This window comes from Sinocyclocheilus grahami, unplaced genomic scaffold, assembly GCF_001515645.1.
Source record: "Sinocyclocheilus grahami isolate Dianchi unplaced genomic scaffold, SAMN03320097.WGS_v1.1 scaffold388.1, whole genome shotgun sequence".
Classification (NCBI taxonomy): domain Eukaryota; kingdom Metazoa; phylum Chordata; class Actinopteri; order Cypriniformes; family Cyprinidae; genus Sinocyclocheilus; species Sinocyclocheilus grahami.
The window spans coordinates 690,194-707,471 of record NW_015505567.1 but is presented as its reverse complement, the minus strand read 5'-3'; the positions used below and the strand labels follow the sequence as shown (position 1 = coordinate 707,471).

The 17,278-nt window shown below is 36.4% G+C and overlaps 1 protein-coding gene across 1 annotated transcript in view; it reads right to left on the bottom strand.

Annotated features, from left to right (window-relative positions):
* The window catches only part of LOC107550106 (rho guanine nucleotide exchange factor 26), a 76,350-nt gene extending 72,760 nt beyond the window's left edge, over positions 1-3,590 (bottom strand). The window contains exons 1-2 of the mRNA XM_016231331.1: positions 3,361-3,590; positions 1,526-2,726 (exon numbers count right to left, since the gene is read on the bottom strand). Of these exons, the coding sequence (XP_016086817.1) occupies positions 1,526-2,698 (1,173 nt within the window). The 5' untranslated portion in view covers positions 2,699-2,726; positions 3,361-3,590. The remainder of the gene's footprint in view (positions 1-1,525; positions 2,727-3,360) is intronic.
* Positions 3,591-17,278: the final 13,688 nt, after the last annotated feature.

Below are 17,278 nucleotides of genomic sequence, written 5' to 3'. Positions count from 1 at the left end.
GTAGGCTGATTATTCTTATAGATTGAAACGTGCATTAACCAGGATAACGAGTATGAAACATGCTCCGAGTTGCTTCAGAAAACAAAAAAATAGAGCAACAAAAAAAGCATGTTGCTGGAAATGGGTTTAGTATTGAAAATGCAAACTGATTGTCTGCCAGCAGGAGGTGCTGTGAGAGGCGCTCCGCTCATGAACGCTACTTTATCAGATAAAAATGCCATCTAAACTATTCTGAAGACAGTCGGTTCCCTTCAGCAATACATTCATATAAAACACCCGCAACGTGCAGTGCTCATGTTTATTCAACGAAGTCAAACGCCACAAATAAATCAATGTATGGGAAACACTGGTAATGTATATCGAAATATCGGAAATGTGTTTAAAAATCATATCACAGTTATTGAAAAAAATTATATTGCGATACATATTGATATTGAATTATTGTCCAGCCCTATGTTGTCGTCTTATTAAAAAAATATGCTACACATTTAAAAGAAATGTATTTTAATTTTATTGTAAATACTTATATATAAATACATTCATGAATGTTTTTAATGAATGGATTTTATAATAATACAAATAGCAATGTGTAACATTTTACCATATTTAGTGCAACACTTTTATTTGTTCCCCACAAAATAGTTTTTTCACTAAATGTTTGGATTTCTAAAATTATTGTGCACTGATTTTTTCTAGATTTTGATTTTTTTAACTTCTGTTGCCGAATTATCCACTAACCTAGTTTATGATAATTTTTTGTGATAGATAATAAATATACATAGGCCTATATTTTTTCCATATTTGTTTATTTTATTTTTCTTTATAATGAAGTAGTCTGTATCTAGTAGATTGTGAAAGAATGATTATCAGTTCCACACACAGAGATATATAAATTCTACATTTATTTAAATGAGGGAAAAAAAAGTTCACTGGTATCGGATCGGTATCTGTATTGGCCAATACTGAACCCTAGGTATCGGTATCGGAGGCGAAAAAGGCGGATCGGAGCATCCCTACTTTGTAGAAAACAACACGTTTGAGAGAGGCGGGGCATAGAGGACTTACAATAATGTACAGTATTTGAAAAAGAATGTGTTTTTTGAACATTAAAGCATGTCAACATATTCTGTTACACCAAATAATGATCTTTAAAAGCATCATAAGAGCCCTTTAACTTGCACTTTTTTTATATTGGGTTAGGTAAAATGAGTCCTGACTCCTGATTTTTGAAAAAAGTTTGCTTAATCCGTGTTAACAGACTCCGGGAACATAGGTATGCTTCCCAGGCTGAAACCAGACAAGGAACCAGCACAAACACCAACACCGGCAAAATATTGTATAATTCTCGTTATTGACGAAATCTCAGTAAATATTGAAATATCTTATTTTTTCTTTTTTTTTTTTTCAATATCGCACACCCCTATTGCCCTTTATCTTGTGTTTAACCACTATAACACCATAGCCATTAGCCATTAGCAGGAAGAAGTAAAATAACTTTTTACTCAACATTTAGAGTTCAACTCACTTTGCTCTTGGATGGACTCACGCAAGACGGCCCCTCCTCAGCGACTCCTTTTAGCACAGGCTGGGGCAGTCGTTTGTCCTTTGGGTCTAAAGATGGCACATCTAAGTCAACACTACTGACCATTGCTCGGCGATATGATTTGGAGCGCTGGCCTCTTGTCAGCAGTCCTGCATTCTCATCTCCATTCAGCTCATCCTCCTTACTGGTGGAGAAAAAAGACCCAGTCTCAAACATGCTTCGTGGACGGAAGGCACTTTTACCAGTGTCCAAAAACTTCTGAGAGGGCTTGCTGAAGCGTGTGTCAGAGACCAGACCCCTGGGGATGATCTGCTGGGTGCCGATCTTCTGCGCTGCGGGACTATGGGTGCTCAGTATGATTGGGGAAGAGGGCCGCTTGCCCTCTGAGCCCTGAGGTGACTCTGAACTCTGCCTTTGCAACAGGATGCCCCCTGGCCTCTCGGCAGGGGATGGGGTGCGGGGTGTGGGGGGGTCTGAGGGAAGGCTAAGGTTGGAGGAGATGGAGGGGATGCTGGAGGTGGAACTGTGAGAAGGGGAGCTGCTGAGGCCGACGGTAGACCCATGGGCATCCTGCGACTGGAGTGGAGGTGAACGTGTGAAGTTCTGAGGTGACACATTATGTTTTGGTGAAGCAGTGTCTGGCGGTGGAGACGCATTCCCGAAAACAATCTGATCCCTTTGAGAGGTAAGAGTGAACTGACTGGAGAGACGTTTGAGAGGCTCTGTTATGTCATGCCAAACACTGAGGCCATTCCCGTTCTTGGTGGGCAACGTTGGTGTTTTAGGGGAAGAAGTAGCCTCCTCATTCTTTTCATCATCCGATTTAGTGAACTTTGACAGTGAAAACCGTCCATTTGATAAATACCCAATACTGATGCTCCGAACAACCCTAGCCTTCCTTGTGGGTTTGTTGAGGGTGTGTTTCAGCACTGTAGTGTTTGATGCAGTGGTGGTAACCTTCTCAGCCGGCTGAGTGAGAGTGAAGGTGCACCTATCATCCACAGGAAAGTCTGTCATGAGAACTCCATCCAACTGGTAACTGAGAGGTCTGGGCTTGGGCTTCATGTCATTTTCATTCCGTCTTTTCCAGAGAGGAGTGATATTGTTATTGGAGAGATCCACCTCGTTGCCAAGATCCATAATGAGTACATTCATATCACTCAGTAATCATTCTGAACCTTGTCTGAACCAAAAGAGAGAGGGAAAAGTTACATGAGTGGAAATTGAACTGTGCCCTGAAACTTTATACTGATCACTTAATAACATCAACTTTTTTAAAAGACTTAAAAGGGTAGTTCACTCTTTAAAAAAAACAAAAAACAAGCATATACTCACTCTCCTGTATTTCCAAACCTGTATGACTTTCTTACTTAAAATGAAGAACATGACATTTTATAGTCCCAGTCACCATTCACTTCGTATTGAGAAAAGACGCAAGTGATGTAAGATGTCACTAACATTTAGCATAACATGTTATTTTTGTGTTCCATAGAAGAAAGTCATGTTTGGAAAAATATGTTGTTGTTTTTTTACAGTATTTTCATTCTTCGTTGAAATATCCCTTTAAATATTCGCGAGGATATGCAGTTTTACAGGTTAGGTTTTAACTTCATTGAATAATGAACATTGCTGAGGATATTGTTGGTGGATTTATAAGTTTCTAAGTATTTGTACGGGGGGGAAATAGTAAAAACAAACTCCCGTCATCGTGTACACAATATTCATCACGCGCGCTATTACCTTAACTCTCTAGTATAACAACAAACATTGCTCGCAACTAAACTTTAAAAGATTTGTTTAAAAAAAATGCAGCATACCTCTGTGTGAGGGTTAACTATAATCCTGCTCTCTACTCGTGTTCTCTTGACTTCAGCGTCGTCGTTTTTTCCCTTGAAAAAATAGAAATGAAAGTGCTGTAAACTCCAGAAATTGTGCCTTGTTTGATTCTCGCTGCAGGGTGCGTTTGGCGGTCTTGCAGTCGTGTGGAGACTAGGAGGGCAATAAGGTTTGAGGAGGGCAAAGAGCGCCCAAGTTCACGTGACGTCGTGTGCTCGAGGACTGAGCTAGTGTGAGTGGCTGCCTCAGCTCAGCTCAGCTCAGCAACTCAGTGAACTCGGCGAGGGAAGAAATACTTTATAAAAGAAAATCTTAATAAACTAAATTAGTTGTAGTTTATCCTAGTCATTCTTCATAAACTTATTTGTGTGTAGTATTCAGAGCTTGGATATGCAGCGTCGTGAATAACAGTGAATTCTTAGCGCCATCATGTGGCGATCAAAACAACTGTAAAATATTCAGAATATTATTCCCTAAAATGCACAAGGCTTGTTTTTTCAGATTACGCCTTCATTGTTTTTATGTACAGTACTGAAGCTTTGTTTTTTTCTGATTATGCCTGTATTGTTTTTATATACAGTACTGAATCAATATTTTTCCTGTTTTATATACTGTACCCACATACATTAATTCAACTCTGACACCGTTTGAGATAACAAAACTGTAAAAATCTATAAATATTATTCCCTATAATGCACAAGCTTTGTTTTTTTCTGATTATGCCTGTATTGTTTTTATATACAGTACTGAATCAATATTTTCCTGTTTTATATACTGTACCCACATAAATTAATTAAACTGACACCATTTCAGATAAAGCTATCAAAACAACTGTAAAAATCTCTAAATATTATTCCCTATAATGCACAAGGCTTGTTTTTTCTGATTATGCCTTTGTTTTTATATACAGTACTGAATCAATATTTTTCCTGTTTTATATACTGTACCCACATACATTAATTCAACTCTGACACCGTTTGAGATAACAAAACTGTAAAAATCTATAAATATTATTCCCTATAATGCACAAGCTTTGTTTTTTTCTGATTATGCCTGTATTGTTTTTATATACAGTACTGAATCAATATTTTTCCTGTTTTATATACTGTACCCACATAAATTAATTAAACTCTGACACCATTTCAGATAAAGCTATCAAAACAACTGTAAAAATCTCTAAATATTATTCCCTATAATGCACAAGGTTTGGTTTTCAGATTATTAATCTTTTTTTTGGGACAGTACTGAACCCATTTATATCCATGAAACTTGAACACCACTTGTTCACCGAGTACTGAACTTTTTATTTTTTTAGGCAGTCCTGAAACCCATTTCAATACATTAAACTGGAACACCATATACATGAATATATGTATGCATGTATATATGTATGTATATATGTATATATGTATATACATACACACAAACACACACACACACACACACACATACATATATAAATAAATTAAAAAAAAATATATATATATATACACACACACACACACACACACATATACACTCTAAAAAAAAGATGGTTCTTAAATGGTTCTTTATATGTAGTAATGGCTCTATTTAGAAACACAGCATCCTGAAGAACCCTTTCATGCTGAAATGGTTATTTGTGTTAGAGTTTAGGGTTCTTTATCCCCGCCCTTTTTTTCTTTTATCTGTCAAAGCTCCTCATAACTGATTTTCTGGAGTTCAGTGATCCAACTACACAGACTGTCAACACTCAACAGATAAATGATTTCACTCTTTAATTTAAATACAAATATAACTTTAAAATTGTAACTGGTTTCCAAATAAACATGTTAATTTCTGTTTTTGGTCATATATACTGTAAGTGTGAGCAGCTCTGTAAGGATGAGGATATTTCTCTCTGTAAGTAACAGAGACATTGAATTTATAATACATATTGTTAGAAAACACTAGAACTCTCTATTCTATCTACTCGTTTTCTTTTTAATTATTATAAAAAAGAATAATAATTGACCCTCTAACATGAGCTCTAGCTGTTCTATTTCTTTTCTATCTACTTTTTATTCTGTTTATTTATTATTAAAATAAATAAATAAATGAAAAACCTTGTGTACTGCGCTAGACTTACCGGGACTTGTCACAACATTATATTGTTGCTCTTTTGTCACATTCTACCCATTTTTGCTTTTGGCCTTTAGACATTATTGTTTTTACATAAACAAATGGACAACTCTAAACTCAATTGTTTCTTTCAGATGCATCATGTTCCACAACCTCATCCTCTGCAAAGAGAAACTGCCGCTCAGTCACACCAAAATGATGGACTTAAAGACATCATAGAGTATTGTGAAGATATTTCACTGGAATTTAGTCTTCATCAAATCTATTTTTTGTTTTTATTTTGTGTTGTACTTTATGTATTTATTCATGTTCAATGTCAACTGTTGTTAAGAGCAGTGACATTTTTGCAACAATTTCACGTCAATAAAAAAGTACCTAATTCACACAATATGTTGTTGTTTTAATGTAAATCCCTAATAGAGGCTAATTTGTGTCTGTGTCTCTGTCTGTCTGTCTGTCTGTGTGTGTGTGTGTGTGTGTGTATGCATGGTGTTCCAGTTTAATGTATTGAACTGGGTTCCAGGAATGTCTAGAAAAATTATTATTTTATATTCTATATAATAAAAAAATCATCAGATTAATGAGCTGGAAAATATAGTTAGTGTAATATTTATTTTAAATGGTGTTCAAGTATCATGGATATAAATGGGTTCAGTACTGTAAAAAAAACTGATTAATAATCTGAAAATTGAACCATGTGCATTATAAGTTGGTTGGATAGCTTTATCTGAAATAGTGTCAGTTTAATGAATTTAAGTGGGTAAAGTATATAAAACATTAAAAATATGGATTCAGTACTGAATATAAAAACAATACAGGCATAATCTGCAAAACCAAGCCTTGTGCAGTATAGGGAATAATTTTCAGAATATTTTACAGTTGGTTTGATACCTTTAGATCAAATGGTGTTGTCGTTTAATGAATTTTATATTATTGCATACATTAAAAGTTGTAAAATTATTATAAAACACAAGCTTTGTGCAATAACAGGGATGTTTTTCGAACATTTTAGTATTGGTTTTATATTATAATGTCACAGTTAAATTGTTAAAAAATAAATCCCTACAAATTAAGCCTTGTAAAGGGTCCACTCAACTTTCTGTTAACATGCTTGGATACAGCACTCTGTGAACAGCCAGCTTCTTTGGCAATTAATGTTTGTGGCTTACCCTCCTTGTGAAGGGTGTCAATGATTGTCTTGTGGACAACTGTCAGATCAGCAGTCTTCCCCATGCTTGTGTAGCCTAGTGAACCAAACTGAGAGGCCATTTTGAAGGCTCAGGAAACCTTTGCAGGTGTTTTGTGTTGATTAGCTGATTGGCATGTCACCATATTCTAATTTGTTGAGATAGTGAATTGGTGGGTTTTTGTTAAATGTGAGCCAAAATCATCACAATTAAAAGAACCAAAGACTTAAACTACTTCAGTCTGTGTGCATTGAATTTATTTAATACACGAGTTTCACAATTTGAGTTGAATTACTGAAATAAATGAACTTTTCCACGACATTCTAATTTATTGAGATGCACCTGTATGTCTATCCGAGTTAGTTTGGGCTCAAAACATAACAGCTGCAAAGAGTTTAATTGGCAAAAAAAAACCCAGAATGTCTAATGAATGTCAAACGTCAAACTAACTTTACCACCGTTGGAAAAAGAATTTCAAATAGTGCGCGATTTTTCAGCTTTCCCACCTGGAAACAGCACCTTGGATCTCAGGTCTCAGAGTTAACATCGGTGTCGCATGGCTTGGTAGCAGCATCACCTTCAACAACATTTCCCGAAACACGCTTGTTTGTTCACGCCATTTTCACAAGGTAAGTTATAAACGAAACATGTTTAACTGTTGTTATTTTACCACTAGCAATGGAGTTATAGTTACACCGCAAACTTTATCAGCTAACAGTGCATGGTTCTGTCACTTTGTCAGTTATGAGTGTTATGCATATTGCATACCACCTATTACAATAATAAACGGCAAAATTTATTAATTCTGTATCTCTTTATTTGTGCATCATAACACACTGAGGTAAATGTGTACAGTTTACAGGTAAAGGGGCAGTGCAACACATAAAAGGTAATTAGGTAAACAAGTATCAAGACCACAGGTTAGGCAATAAGTAAAAAAGTTAAATAGAAAAACTAATTAATTTATACGTTCAGTGCACTTGTAGTGCAAATACAACAGGAGTAACATGTAACAGCAGTGTAGCATTCAAGTATCAAGAACATAGATAATGCAATATGTTAAAAAGTAAAATAGAAAACAATTACATTTAGAAGTTCAGTGCAAGTGTAGTGCAAATACAACATGTGTATTTATGTAACAGTGTTAAACGTCATTGTCTATCCCCCATCTGATGGCAGTTGAGGTTGCTGTTTTTTTGGGATGGCACACTATTGACACGGTTGATGCGGCTGGTTTCTCAACACCGTTTCTCGAACACAATGGCATGCATATTGGAAGCTGTTATTCTTCCTGTTCTTGATGTGTACCAGACAGATGATCGATGTTGCAGTCTCGTCTGAGCTTTAATTTCAGCTGCCTGTGTCTCTGTTACTGCTACCAGGTGTTGCAATGCTGGAACAGGACAGGTAGATCACATCCATCCTTTCCTGGGTCACGAAGATGCTGTAGGGACTTTGGCACTACATGTGGCTTAACTGGGTCGATATAATGATGGTAATACTCCTCCATCCCAGAAAGACAAACGGCCTTGCTGTGAGTGTACAAAATGTGAAACAGGGGTGACAAGTCTGAAAGTGTGGGCTCATGTGCACAATGACTCGTGGAGCCTAAACGAGTACGTATCCCTGGCATTCCTCTCTCCCCACTGATGCACTTGTCAAGTGCCACTCTCTTAGCTGCACCAGAGGTGAAGTCGATCTTGTGGCTCACCTCTGCTTGGACCTCATCAACATTAGCGGGCATCATCCAGTAGGCTGGAACATCAGTGACCCCATATCCGGACTGCTGCTTCGATTTTAAAAAGGAGAGGCCCAACAAGTGTGCAAGACTCTGCTATGCCAGCCATGTATGTGCAGTGTTGCACACTCCACTTGGCCACTGGAGCTGAGGATCACCCACGGCTTGAGCGGAGGTTCATTAAGGCGTTGACAGTGCAAAACCTATGATATATAAAAAAATACTAAGGGAAGTACAAAATGAATCATTAATAAGACAAATATCTCTAATCATGTTTTATGAACAGGCCTCACACTAGATAGACACACACACACACACACACACCGTGGGCAGCCAGATAGATAGATAGACAGAAAAGCAAACTCTCATGATTAAAATGTGCTGCTGATGCTAAGAGTGATGAGTGACAGAAACGTGCATTTTATTACATACCTTTGTGCGAACAACCGTTTTCTGCTCGTTGACGCAGAAAATCTGAAGGTCCTGCACCCATCCATATGTAAATTGCAGGTGGGCCTCGAGAGATTTATAATTTTTGAATTGCTCAAATGTGCACGCACTGACACTACAAACAAGGTAAGAAAATACATCAGGGAAAGTTACGTGCGGTAGCTCGTTAAGATCATCGGACCACTCTTTGTGTTCGTACGGATCGAGTTCGTTGATTGTCTTGATTTTTTCTAAGTACCACAACTTTGCTTCCTTGAGTTTTTTTTTTATATGTAATCTCACACTTGATCATTGTTCGGTCCATTGTTATTCCTGTTTATTATCGTTGTGTACTAATATCATGACAGCTGATGACAGTGTTGCCAGATTGGAAATGTCCAAGTATCCTACCAGAAGTTCAAAATTATCGTATTTGGAAGAAAATTATCGTACACGAGTCAAACGTTCAGAATACAGCTATTTATCTAGATGTTACAGCTAATTATCCTTTTCAGCACTCATTTTCAATACTTTATTGCTAAACTATCGACCTCAGCTTTGAAAAAAACAAAACTGACCTAAGTGCGGCAGGAACGTTAACTTGTGCTCATGAGAGTCATTCTCCACGATGATTGGTCGAGAAGATGTGAGCTGAGATGAAAGACATGCGTAACACGTTCAAGTCTCCTCACAATTATGAAGGTGCAGGTACAGCAGGACCCACACAGCTAGATCAAGGAGTATAGAAGCCCTATGATTACAACGACTATCATTTGGTGTCACAAAATTCAGAAATTATCGTACATTATGGTATTATTGATCATACATGGGTCAAAATTATTGTACAAATACGATAATTATCGTACATCTGGCAACACTGGCTGACAAGCATGTCCCAAACATGGCCGCGACTACCCAGAATGCAATGCGCAGTGACGTAGATTCTAAAGCTCTATATTTGCATCAATGTTCTTACACGCAATAAATAAATAAATACCATAATAAATAGTAAGTGAAGATTTCAGGTCGAAGACCAACTAAAATATAAGCACTCTGAACCAAAGTGATAGCATTTGAGGCTCTGGTAAACAGTGAATTAAGGAGGGGGAAAACTTTATGGTCAAATTTGCTAAAACGCAATAAATCGCAACAGTATTAATTTATCATTACAAATATTAATACAAAAAAACCTCACCTTCCTCGTATCCTTTGTGCTTCTTGACACGATTTCATGTACGGACTCCAGGCAGCTGCGTTAACTCGAAATGGCGACAGCTTCTCTGTATTTTGCGGTCTTTGCTACAGACACGAGTTAAATGAATGATAACAGTGAAGAATATGCAATGTTATTACATTTGATTATTCAATTTCGGTACCTGATCACCTACAAACCTAAAGCAGTGTTTAATAAGTATCTTCGTTCTATTTATTTATTGTGCTATTGTTTGTAATTTGTTCATTTGTTTCCCTTATATCAGTGTTTCTGCAGGATTTTAAGCTCAAATTTAAGACTTAAGACCTGCACAAATAAAATTAATACGATATGAGCGGGGTAGGGCAATGTCTAAAGTACCATATTAAACTGTAAAATTTCTGTAAAAAGCATAATTTACAGTTCAGATACAAGTTTTCACAAAAACAAAAGTTATTTCAGCCTTTAAACCATTTTTAAGAAAATGGATGTCAAAAGTATTAATTATATTTAAACATTTATCATCAATAAATTATTATATCAATTAAATAAATTAGGGGTATGCGATATTGATTTTTAATCCCAGAATTTTCTGGGATTTTATCTATAACAATAATTAGACAATATTTTGCTGAGTGTGTTATTGTGCTGATATCTTAAGGACTACCGTGGACAGCGGACTCCTGAATGTTTTTTTATATTCTTCATATTCTGTGGTCAGTTTACAGCAGAGATAGAAATTAATAATTTCCAACAAGTTTTATGGGCATTTTAACCTTTAAGCCATTTTTTCTAAAAGGGAGCATCATCTTTTGAATCAAATTCTTGCATTTGGGTTGTTACCAAGCAAATGAAATCAGTATCAACAATGTATCTTTGCAATGCAGAGGAAACGCAGAAGCTGCATTAGAAGTGGCATTTAGATGCATCTGCACACGGTTTAATGATGCTCTAAGAGACATGGAACACTTTTAACCTGCAGTTACAAATGCATAAATAATGTTTTGATATTTTTAACACAAAATCATTGAAAACTGAGGTTTGAAATTATTGGGGAAAAAAAAGAAAAAGAAAAAAAAAGGTACCTTAAAGGTGCAATAGGAGATCTTGGAAAATGCTAACGTTAGCCTGATAGCACTGAAAGCGAATGTCCCACCTTCCCTGCAATCGCTGTCTAAAGCCACGCCCCCTGAATGCATATACGCTCACTCACAGACCAGAGACAACATTACTACAATAGGCTACATCAGCGGTTCCCAATTCCAGCCCATGTTTCGAAGTGAAGTAAACTTCAACGTATTTCCCCCGCTCAGTGAGGAGGGGGCAATGAACACTGTGTAGGGATCATATCGATCGGAACACAGTTCATGCACGTAGCTCACTTCTAACGAGCAGGTTATTTGAATCGGGTGTGTTAACCAAGCGAGACATTCAAAATATGCGACTTAATGATTGCTATCGGGATGTGAAGAGACTTTCAACCAGCATAACAAAAAATGTTTCTGAAGACAATCACCTATTACACCTTTAAATGTGAAATTAAAACTGCCACTAGTTAGCAGCAAGTCACTATTAAGGGAGTTATTGCAATTGAACAGAATCATTTAAACAATTGATTAAAAGTCAAGTGAAGTCACGTTTATTTATATAGCGCTTTTAACAATACAGATTGTGTCAAAGCAACTGTACAGTATTAATTAGGAAAATAGTGTGTCAATAATGCAAAGTGACAATAGTAAACACTCATTTTTCAGTTAAAGGCAGTTCATAATTGAATTCAGCGAGGTCATTATCCAGCTCACTTCAGTTTAAATAGTATCTTTGCAATCAAGTCAACGATATCGCTGGAAATTAAGTGTCCCCAACTAAGCAAGCCAGAGGCGACAGCGGCAAGGAACCAAAACTCCATCGGTGACAGAATGGAGAAAAAACCTTGGGAGAAACCAGGCTCAGTCGGGGGCCCAGTTCTCCTCTGGCTAGACAAAACCAGCAGTTCAATTCCAGGCTGCAGCAAAGTCACATTGTGCAGAGGACTCAATTGGTTCCTGTGGTCTTGTCCCGGTGGCCGTCTAGGAGACGAGGTCTTCACTGGGGATCTGTCTCTGGGGCTCATCTAGTTGTCCTGGTCTCCGCTGACATTCAGGGCTGTCGAGGTCATCTCTAATTGCTGATCCACCATCTGGTCTGAATACGTACTGGATCCGGGTGACTGCAGTGACCATCTGATCTGGATACAGACTGGATCTGGTGGTGAAGGTGACCTCAGAATAAGAAAGAAACAGACTAATATTAGCGTAGATGCCATTCTTCTAAAGATGTAGCAAGTACATCGGGTGTTATGGGAAGTGTTCCCGGTTCCGGTTGTGCTAATTAATGCAGCCTAAAAATCCTTTAACAGATTTGAATATTAGAAATGTGTTAGTGTGTTGTGTAGACTTGTGCCAGTATTTGGTAATGCGATAAATCACAGTAATGAATATGCACGGTATTGTTATTGTGGGCACTTCTAAATACCGTGAATAGTTATATATTAATAAAATTATTTATTATTTTATATACTTTTCTCATCAACTGGTCAAAATGCACAACACCGCTGTATGCTCTCTGACAGCAGATGGCGCTAAACTGCAGAAATAATAATAATAAATTTAAATGCAGCCGTTACCCCGGAAACCCTGTAAACAAAGCAGCTGCACTACTTTGTTTCTGAATCATTTTTAAATGATTTAAACAGCCATTCAGATTTGTGTATTTGCTATGATGTTCATCACAGAGCCAAATACTTAAATATTTAGACTTAATAGGCCATTTAATTTTTAATCTTTTTTTTACATTTTAATCTGGACTACAACATGCCCTAGATTGTTTGAAAGCGTTTTCGTTATTGTAAAGTGATACCTATTGGTCTTTATAGTTCTTTTGCACTTTAATCTGCACGTTAAACTTTTAACTTTATACATTTTTCTGTATTGCTTTATTGCTAAAACTTTTAACTTTATTTATTTTTTCCTGTATTGCTTTATTGCATTTAAACGTTCAGTTATTTTTGTTATAAGAAAAATTTTATTGAACCAGTTATACTGTATTATGACAGCACTTTTTTTTAAAACTGAATTTCAATATCGTGATAATACTGTACACCATATACCGTGATAAAAGCATTAGAATAACATGAGAATTTGATACCGGCATATGTGTAGGCCAGGTTAAAGAGATGGGTCTTTAATCTAGACCTTTTTAGAATCTTTAAACTGACAGAGTGTGTCTGCCTCCCGAACAATGTTAGGTAGGTTATTCCAGAGTTTGGGCGTTAAATAGAAAAAAAATCTGCCGCCCGCAGTTGATTTTGATATTCTAGGTATCATCAAATTGCCAGAGTTTTGAGAATGCAGCGGACGTGGAGGACTATAATGTAACAAGAGCTCGTTCAAATACTGAGGTGCTAAACCATTCAGGGCTTTAGAAGTAATAAGCAAGATTTTAAAATCTATACGATATTTAATAGGGAGCCAGTGCAGTGTTGACAGAACCGGGCTAATATGGTCATACTTCCTGGTTCTAGTAAGCAAAACAGCGCTGTGGCCCTGGTCTCCGCTGACATTCAGGGCTGTCGAGGTCATCTCTAATTGCTGATCCACCATCTGGTCTGAATACGTACTGGATCCGGGTGACTGCAGTGACCATCTGATCTGGATACAGACTGGATCTGGTGGTGAAGGTGACCTCAGAATAAGAAAGAAACAGACTAATATTAGCGTAGATGCCATTCTTCTAAAGATGTAGCAAGTACATCGGGTGTTATGGGAAGTGTTCCCGGTTCCGGTTGTGCTAATTAATGCAGCCTAAAAATCCTTTAACAGATTTGAATATTAGAAATGTGTTAGTGTGTTGTGTAGACTTGTGCCAGTATTTGGTAATGCGATAAATCACAGTAATGAATATGCACGGTATTGTTATTGTGGGCACTTCTAAATACCGTGAATAGTTATATATTAATAAAATTATTTATTATTTTATATACTTTTCTCATCAACTGGTCAAAATGCACAACACCGCTGTATGCTCTCTGACAGCAGATGGCGCTAAACTGCAGAAATAATAATAATAAATTTAAATGCAGCCGTTACCCCGGAAACCCTGTAAACAAAGCAGCTGCACTACTTTGTTTCTGAATCATTTTTAAATGATTTAAACAGCCATTCAGATTTGTGTATTTGCTATGATGTTCATCACAGAGCCAAATACTTAAATATTTAGACTTAATAGGCCATTTAATTTTTAATCTTTTTTTTACATTTTAATCTGGACTACAACATGCCCTAGATTGTTTGAAAGCGTTTTCGTTATTGTAAAGTGATACCTATTGGTCTTTATAGTTCTTTTGCACTTTAATCTGCACGTTAAACTTTTAACTTTATACATTTTTCTGTATTGCTTTATTGCATTTAAATGTTCAGTTATTTTTGTTATAAGAAAAAAAAGTTATTAAACCTGTTATACACTGTATTATGACAGCACTTTTTTTTAAAACTGAATTTCAATATCGTGATAATACTGTACACCATATACCGTGATAAAAGCATTAGAATAACATGAGAATTTGATACCGGCATATGTGTAGGCCAGGTTAAAGAGATGGGTCTTTAATCTAGACCTTTTTAGAATCTTTAAACTGACAGAGTGTGTCTGCCTCCCGAACAATGTTAGGTAGGTTATTCCAGAGTTTGGGCGTTAAATAGAAAAAAAATCTGCCGCCCGCAGTTGATTTTGATATTCTAGGTATCATCAAATTGCCAGAGTTTTGAGAATGCAGCGGACGTGGAGGACTATAATGTAACAAGAGCTCGTTCAAATACTGAGGTGCTAAACCATTCAGGGCTTTAGAAGTAATAAGCAAGATTTTAAAATCTATACGATATTTAATAGGGAGCCAGTGCAGTGTTGACAGAACCGGGCTAATATGGTCATACTTCCTGGTTCTAGTAAGCAAAACAGCGCTGTGGCTTTTGTATAAAATTAATTTCACATTTGTAATCATGCTGACTTTTGTAGAAAAAAAAAAAACGGTACTCTTCGTGTGATATTAACTACATGAAATTATATAAAATATTAGTGGTGTCAAAATACGCCGGTGCACGCTGTATCCTTTCATATTAAAGCGTGAAATAAACTACGTGCATGCAATGTCAAAGTCAGTTAAGTCATGAAGTTACCAAAAAGGTGATTAAAGGTGCATGCATGTAATATATTTTATAGGAGTCACATTTAAGAACATGTCTCTGAAATGGTTTTCAAAACTGTCCTGGAGCAGCCCAGCACGGTTGAGAGAAAATGTGATGCTTATCGGATCCGCGTCACGTTCAGCAGCGACAGCTCTTAAAGAAATAGCAGCCAAAACAACCTAATAACCAGCTGCTGTGATGTCTATTAAAGTCCTATTATGCTTGTTCACTTTTTCAACTTTAGTTAGTCTGTAATGTTGCTGTTTGAGCATAAAAAAAAAAAAAGATCTGCTAAGTTACAAAGCTCCAATTCAAAAGGAGATTTTATTTAACAGAAATCACTTTTCAAAAACTACAATGAACGACTCGTTTGGACTACAACGCATATTTTCCGGGATTTGTGATATCACAAATACCGACGAATGGGATGAGACCTGGTTGAGCTGCACTAGAGAAGGCAACGAGTGTTATCACTATGTCGGAGACTTGCTAGTTTCCCCAAGGCAGACAAACTTAGAGTGGTTACAACCATCCGGGTTTAAATCGCGCTCAAATTGATTTTGACGTAATATTTACACGGAAGCTCGCAGCCGGCTATGGTAAGGGGCATGACACATTTCCCGACCAGGCGCCGAGTGGTGCCAATCACAACACACACTGGCCCAGCTAACCAATCACAGCACATTTCGTATTTCATAAGGCGGGCCTTTATTTGATACAGGAACTATTCGAGCAGTTCATGCCAGACTGGGGAGAGAGGTGTTGTAATAATGAAAAATAATGTTTTTCGAACAACCTAGTATGAGAGTCTGTTCTAGTATACCCCCAAAACAAAATCATGACTTTGATTAAAGGGGTCCTATTATGCTCTTTTACAAAAGGACAAAGAAAAATAAAAAAAATTTAAAAAAAAAAAAAGGGAAAAAATTTATAGCTTTAAGGATTCATCTATATTTAATTTAGAATTTAGTGTTTGATAACTTCAATTTCTGTTTATTTCTGTGGAAGTTCACAGGTAAATTTGACATTATAATAGGTTTATGTGAAGATTGTTTTAAGTTCACTTAAATTAGAAGTTATTTTTTAAAAGTCTAAAGTTAAAATTGATAGCTCTCAATTATACTGTAATGTTGAATGGCTATAGTCAATGGTTAAATATGGGGGGGGGGGATTTTATAGAGAAATCAGTATTGGTATCATTGATACTGGCCTTCAGTCAAAAAAAGATGCAATTAAACAAATATTAAAAAATAAAAAATCTTTGTTGTTTGTACATTAATCCCACCTAACATTAAAATTTAATTTCACATTCAATCTTCAAATTAATCGCGATTAATTTCAGAAAAATGTGCGATTAATTAGTTTAAAAAAAAATTTAATCAATTGACAGCACTAATAAATAAACATTTTTTGCCCCACATCTTAAATTATGTGAGAATTCTAAATGCATTTGAATAGACTGATTCATGCAGTGAAAGAACGCAAACACGCACACGCACTAGTCTAACCTACTAGACTTCATCACTTAATGTATGCGTGCACTCTGTAGGTGTGTTTTGTTTGCTTTTCACGATATACTCGATAAAATCAAATAGCACATCATTAAAAGAACAATTATGATATTATCGTAGATCATACTAGTCGCACACCCCAATACAGTTTAGATTTTTATAATGCATTGTGTTATTATGGATCCACCAGTTCACATTTAAAGCTATGTGTGTTTGCAGGGTAAAAACATGGGTCGATTTTTGCATTTGTCTGAACAAAACAACAGTTTTATTGAAAATGCACTTTCATTCTCTACCAGCAGGTGAAGCGTTTCGTAGAAATATAATGGTTTCCCCAGTAACGGCAGAATATAAAGCATCAGCACCGGACTATGAACGTGCAGTGCTCATGTTTATTCGATGAAATCATAGCCTTTTGAAGTTTAATCGTCACATTAAGCTATATCACAACTCTGGTCATTCCGTCCCCAAATTTAAGACCTCTTGAAATCATAATTGAGACTTTCTTGTACAATTTAAG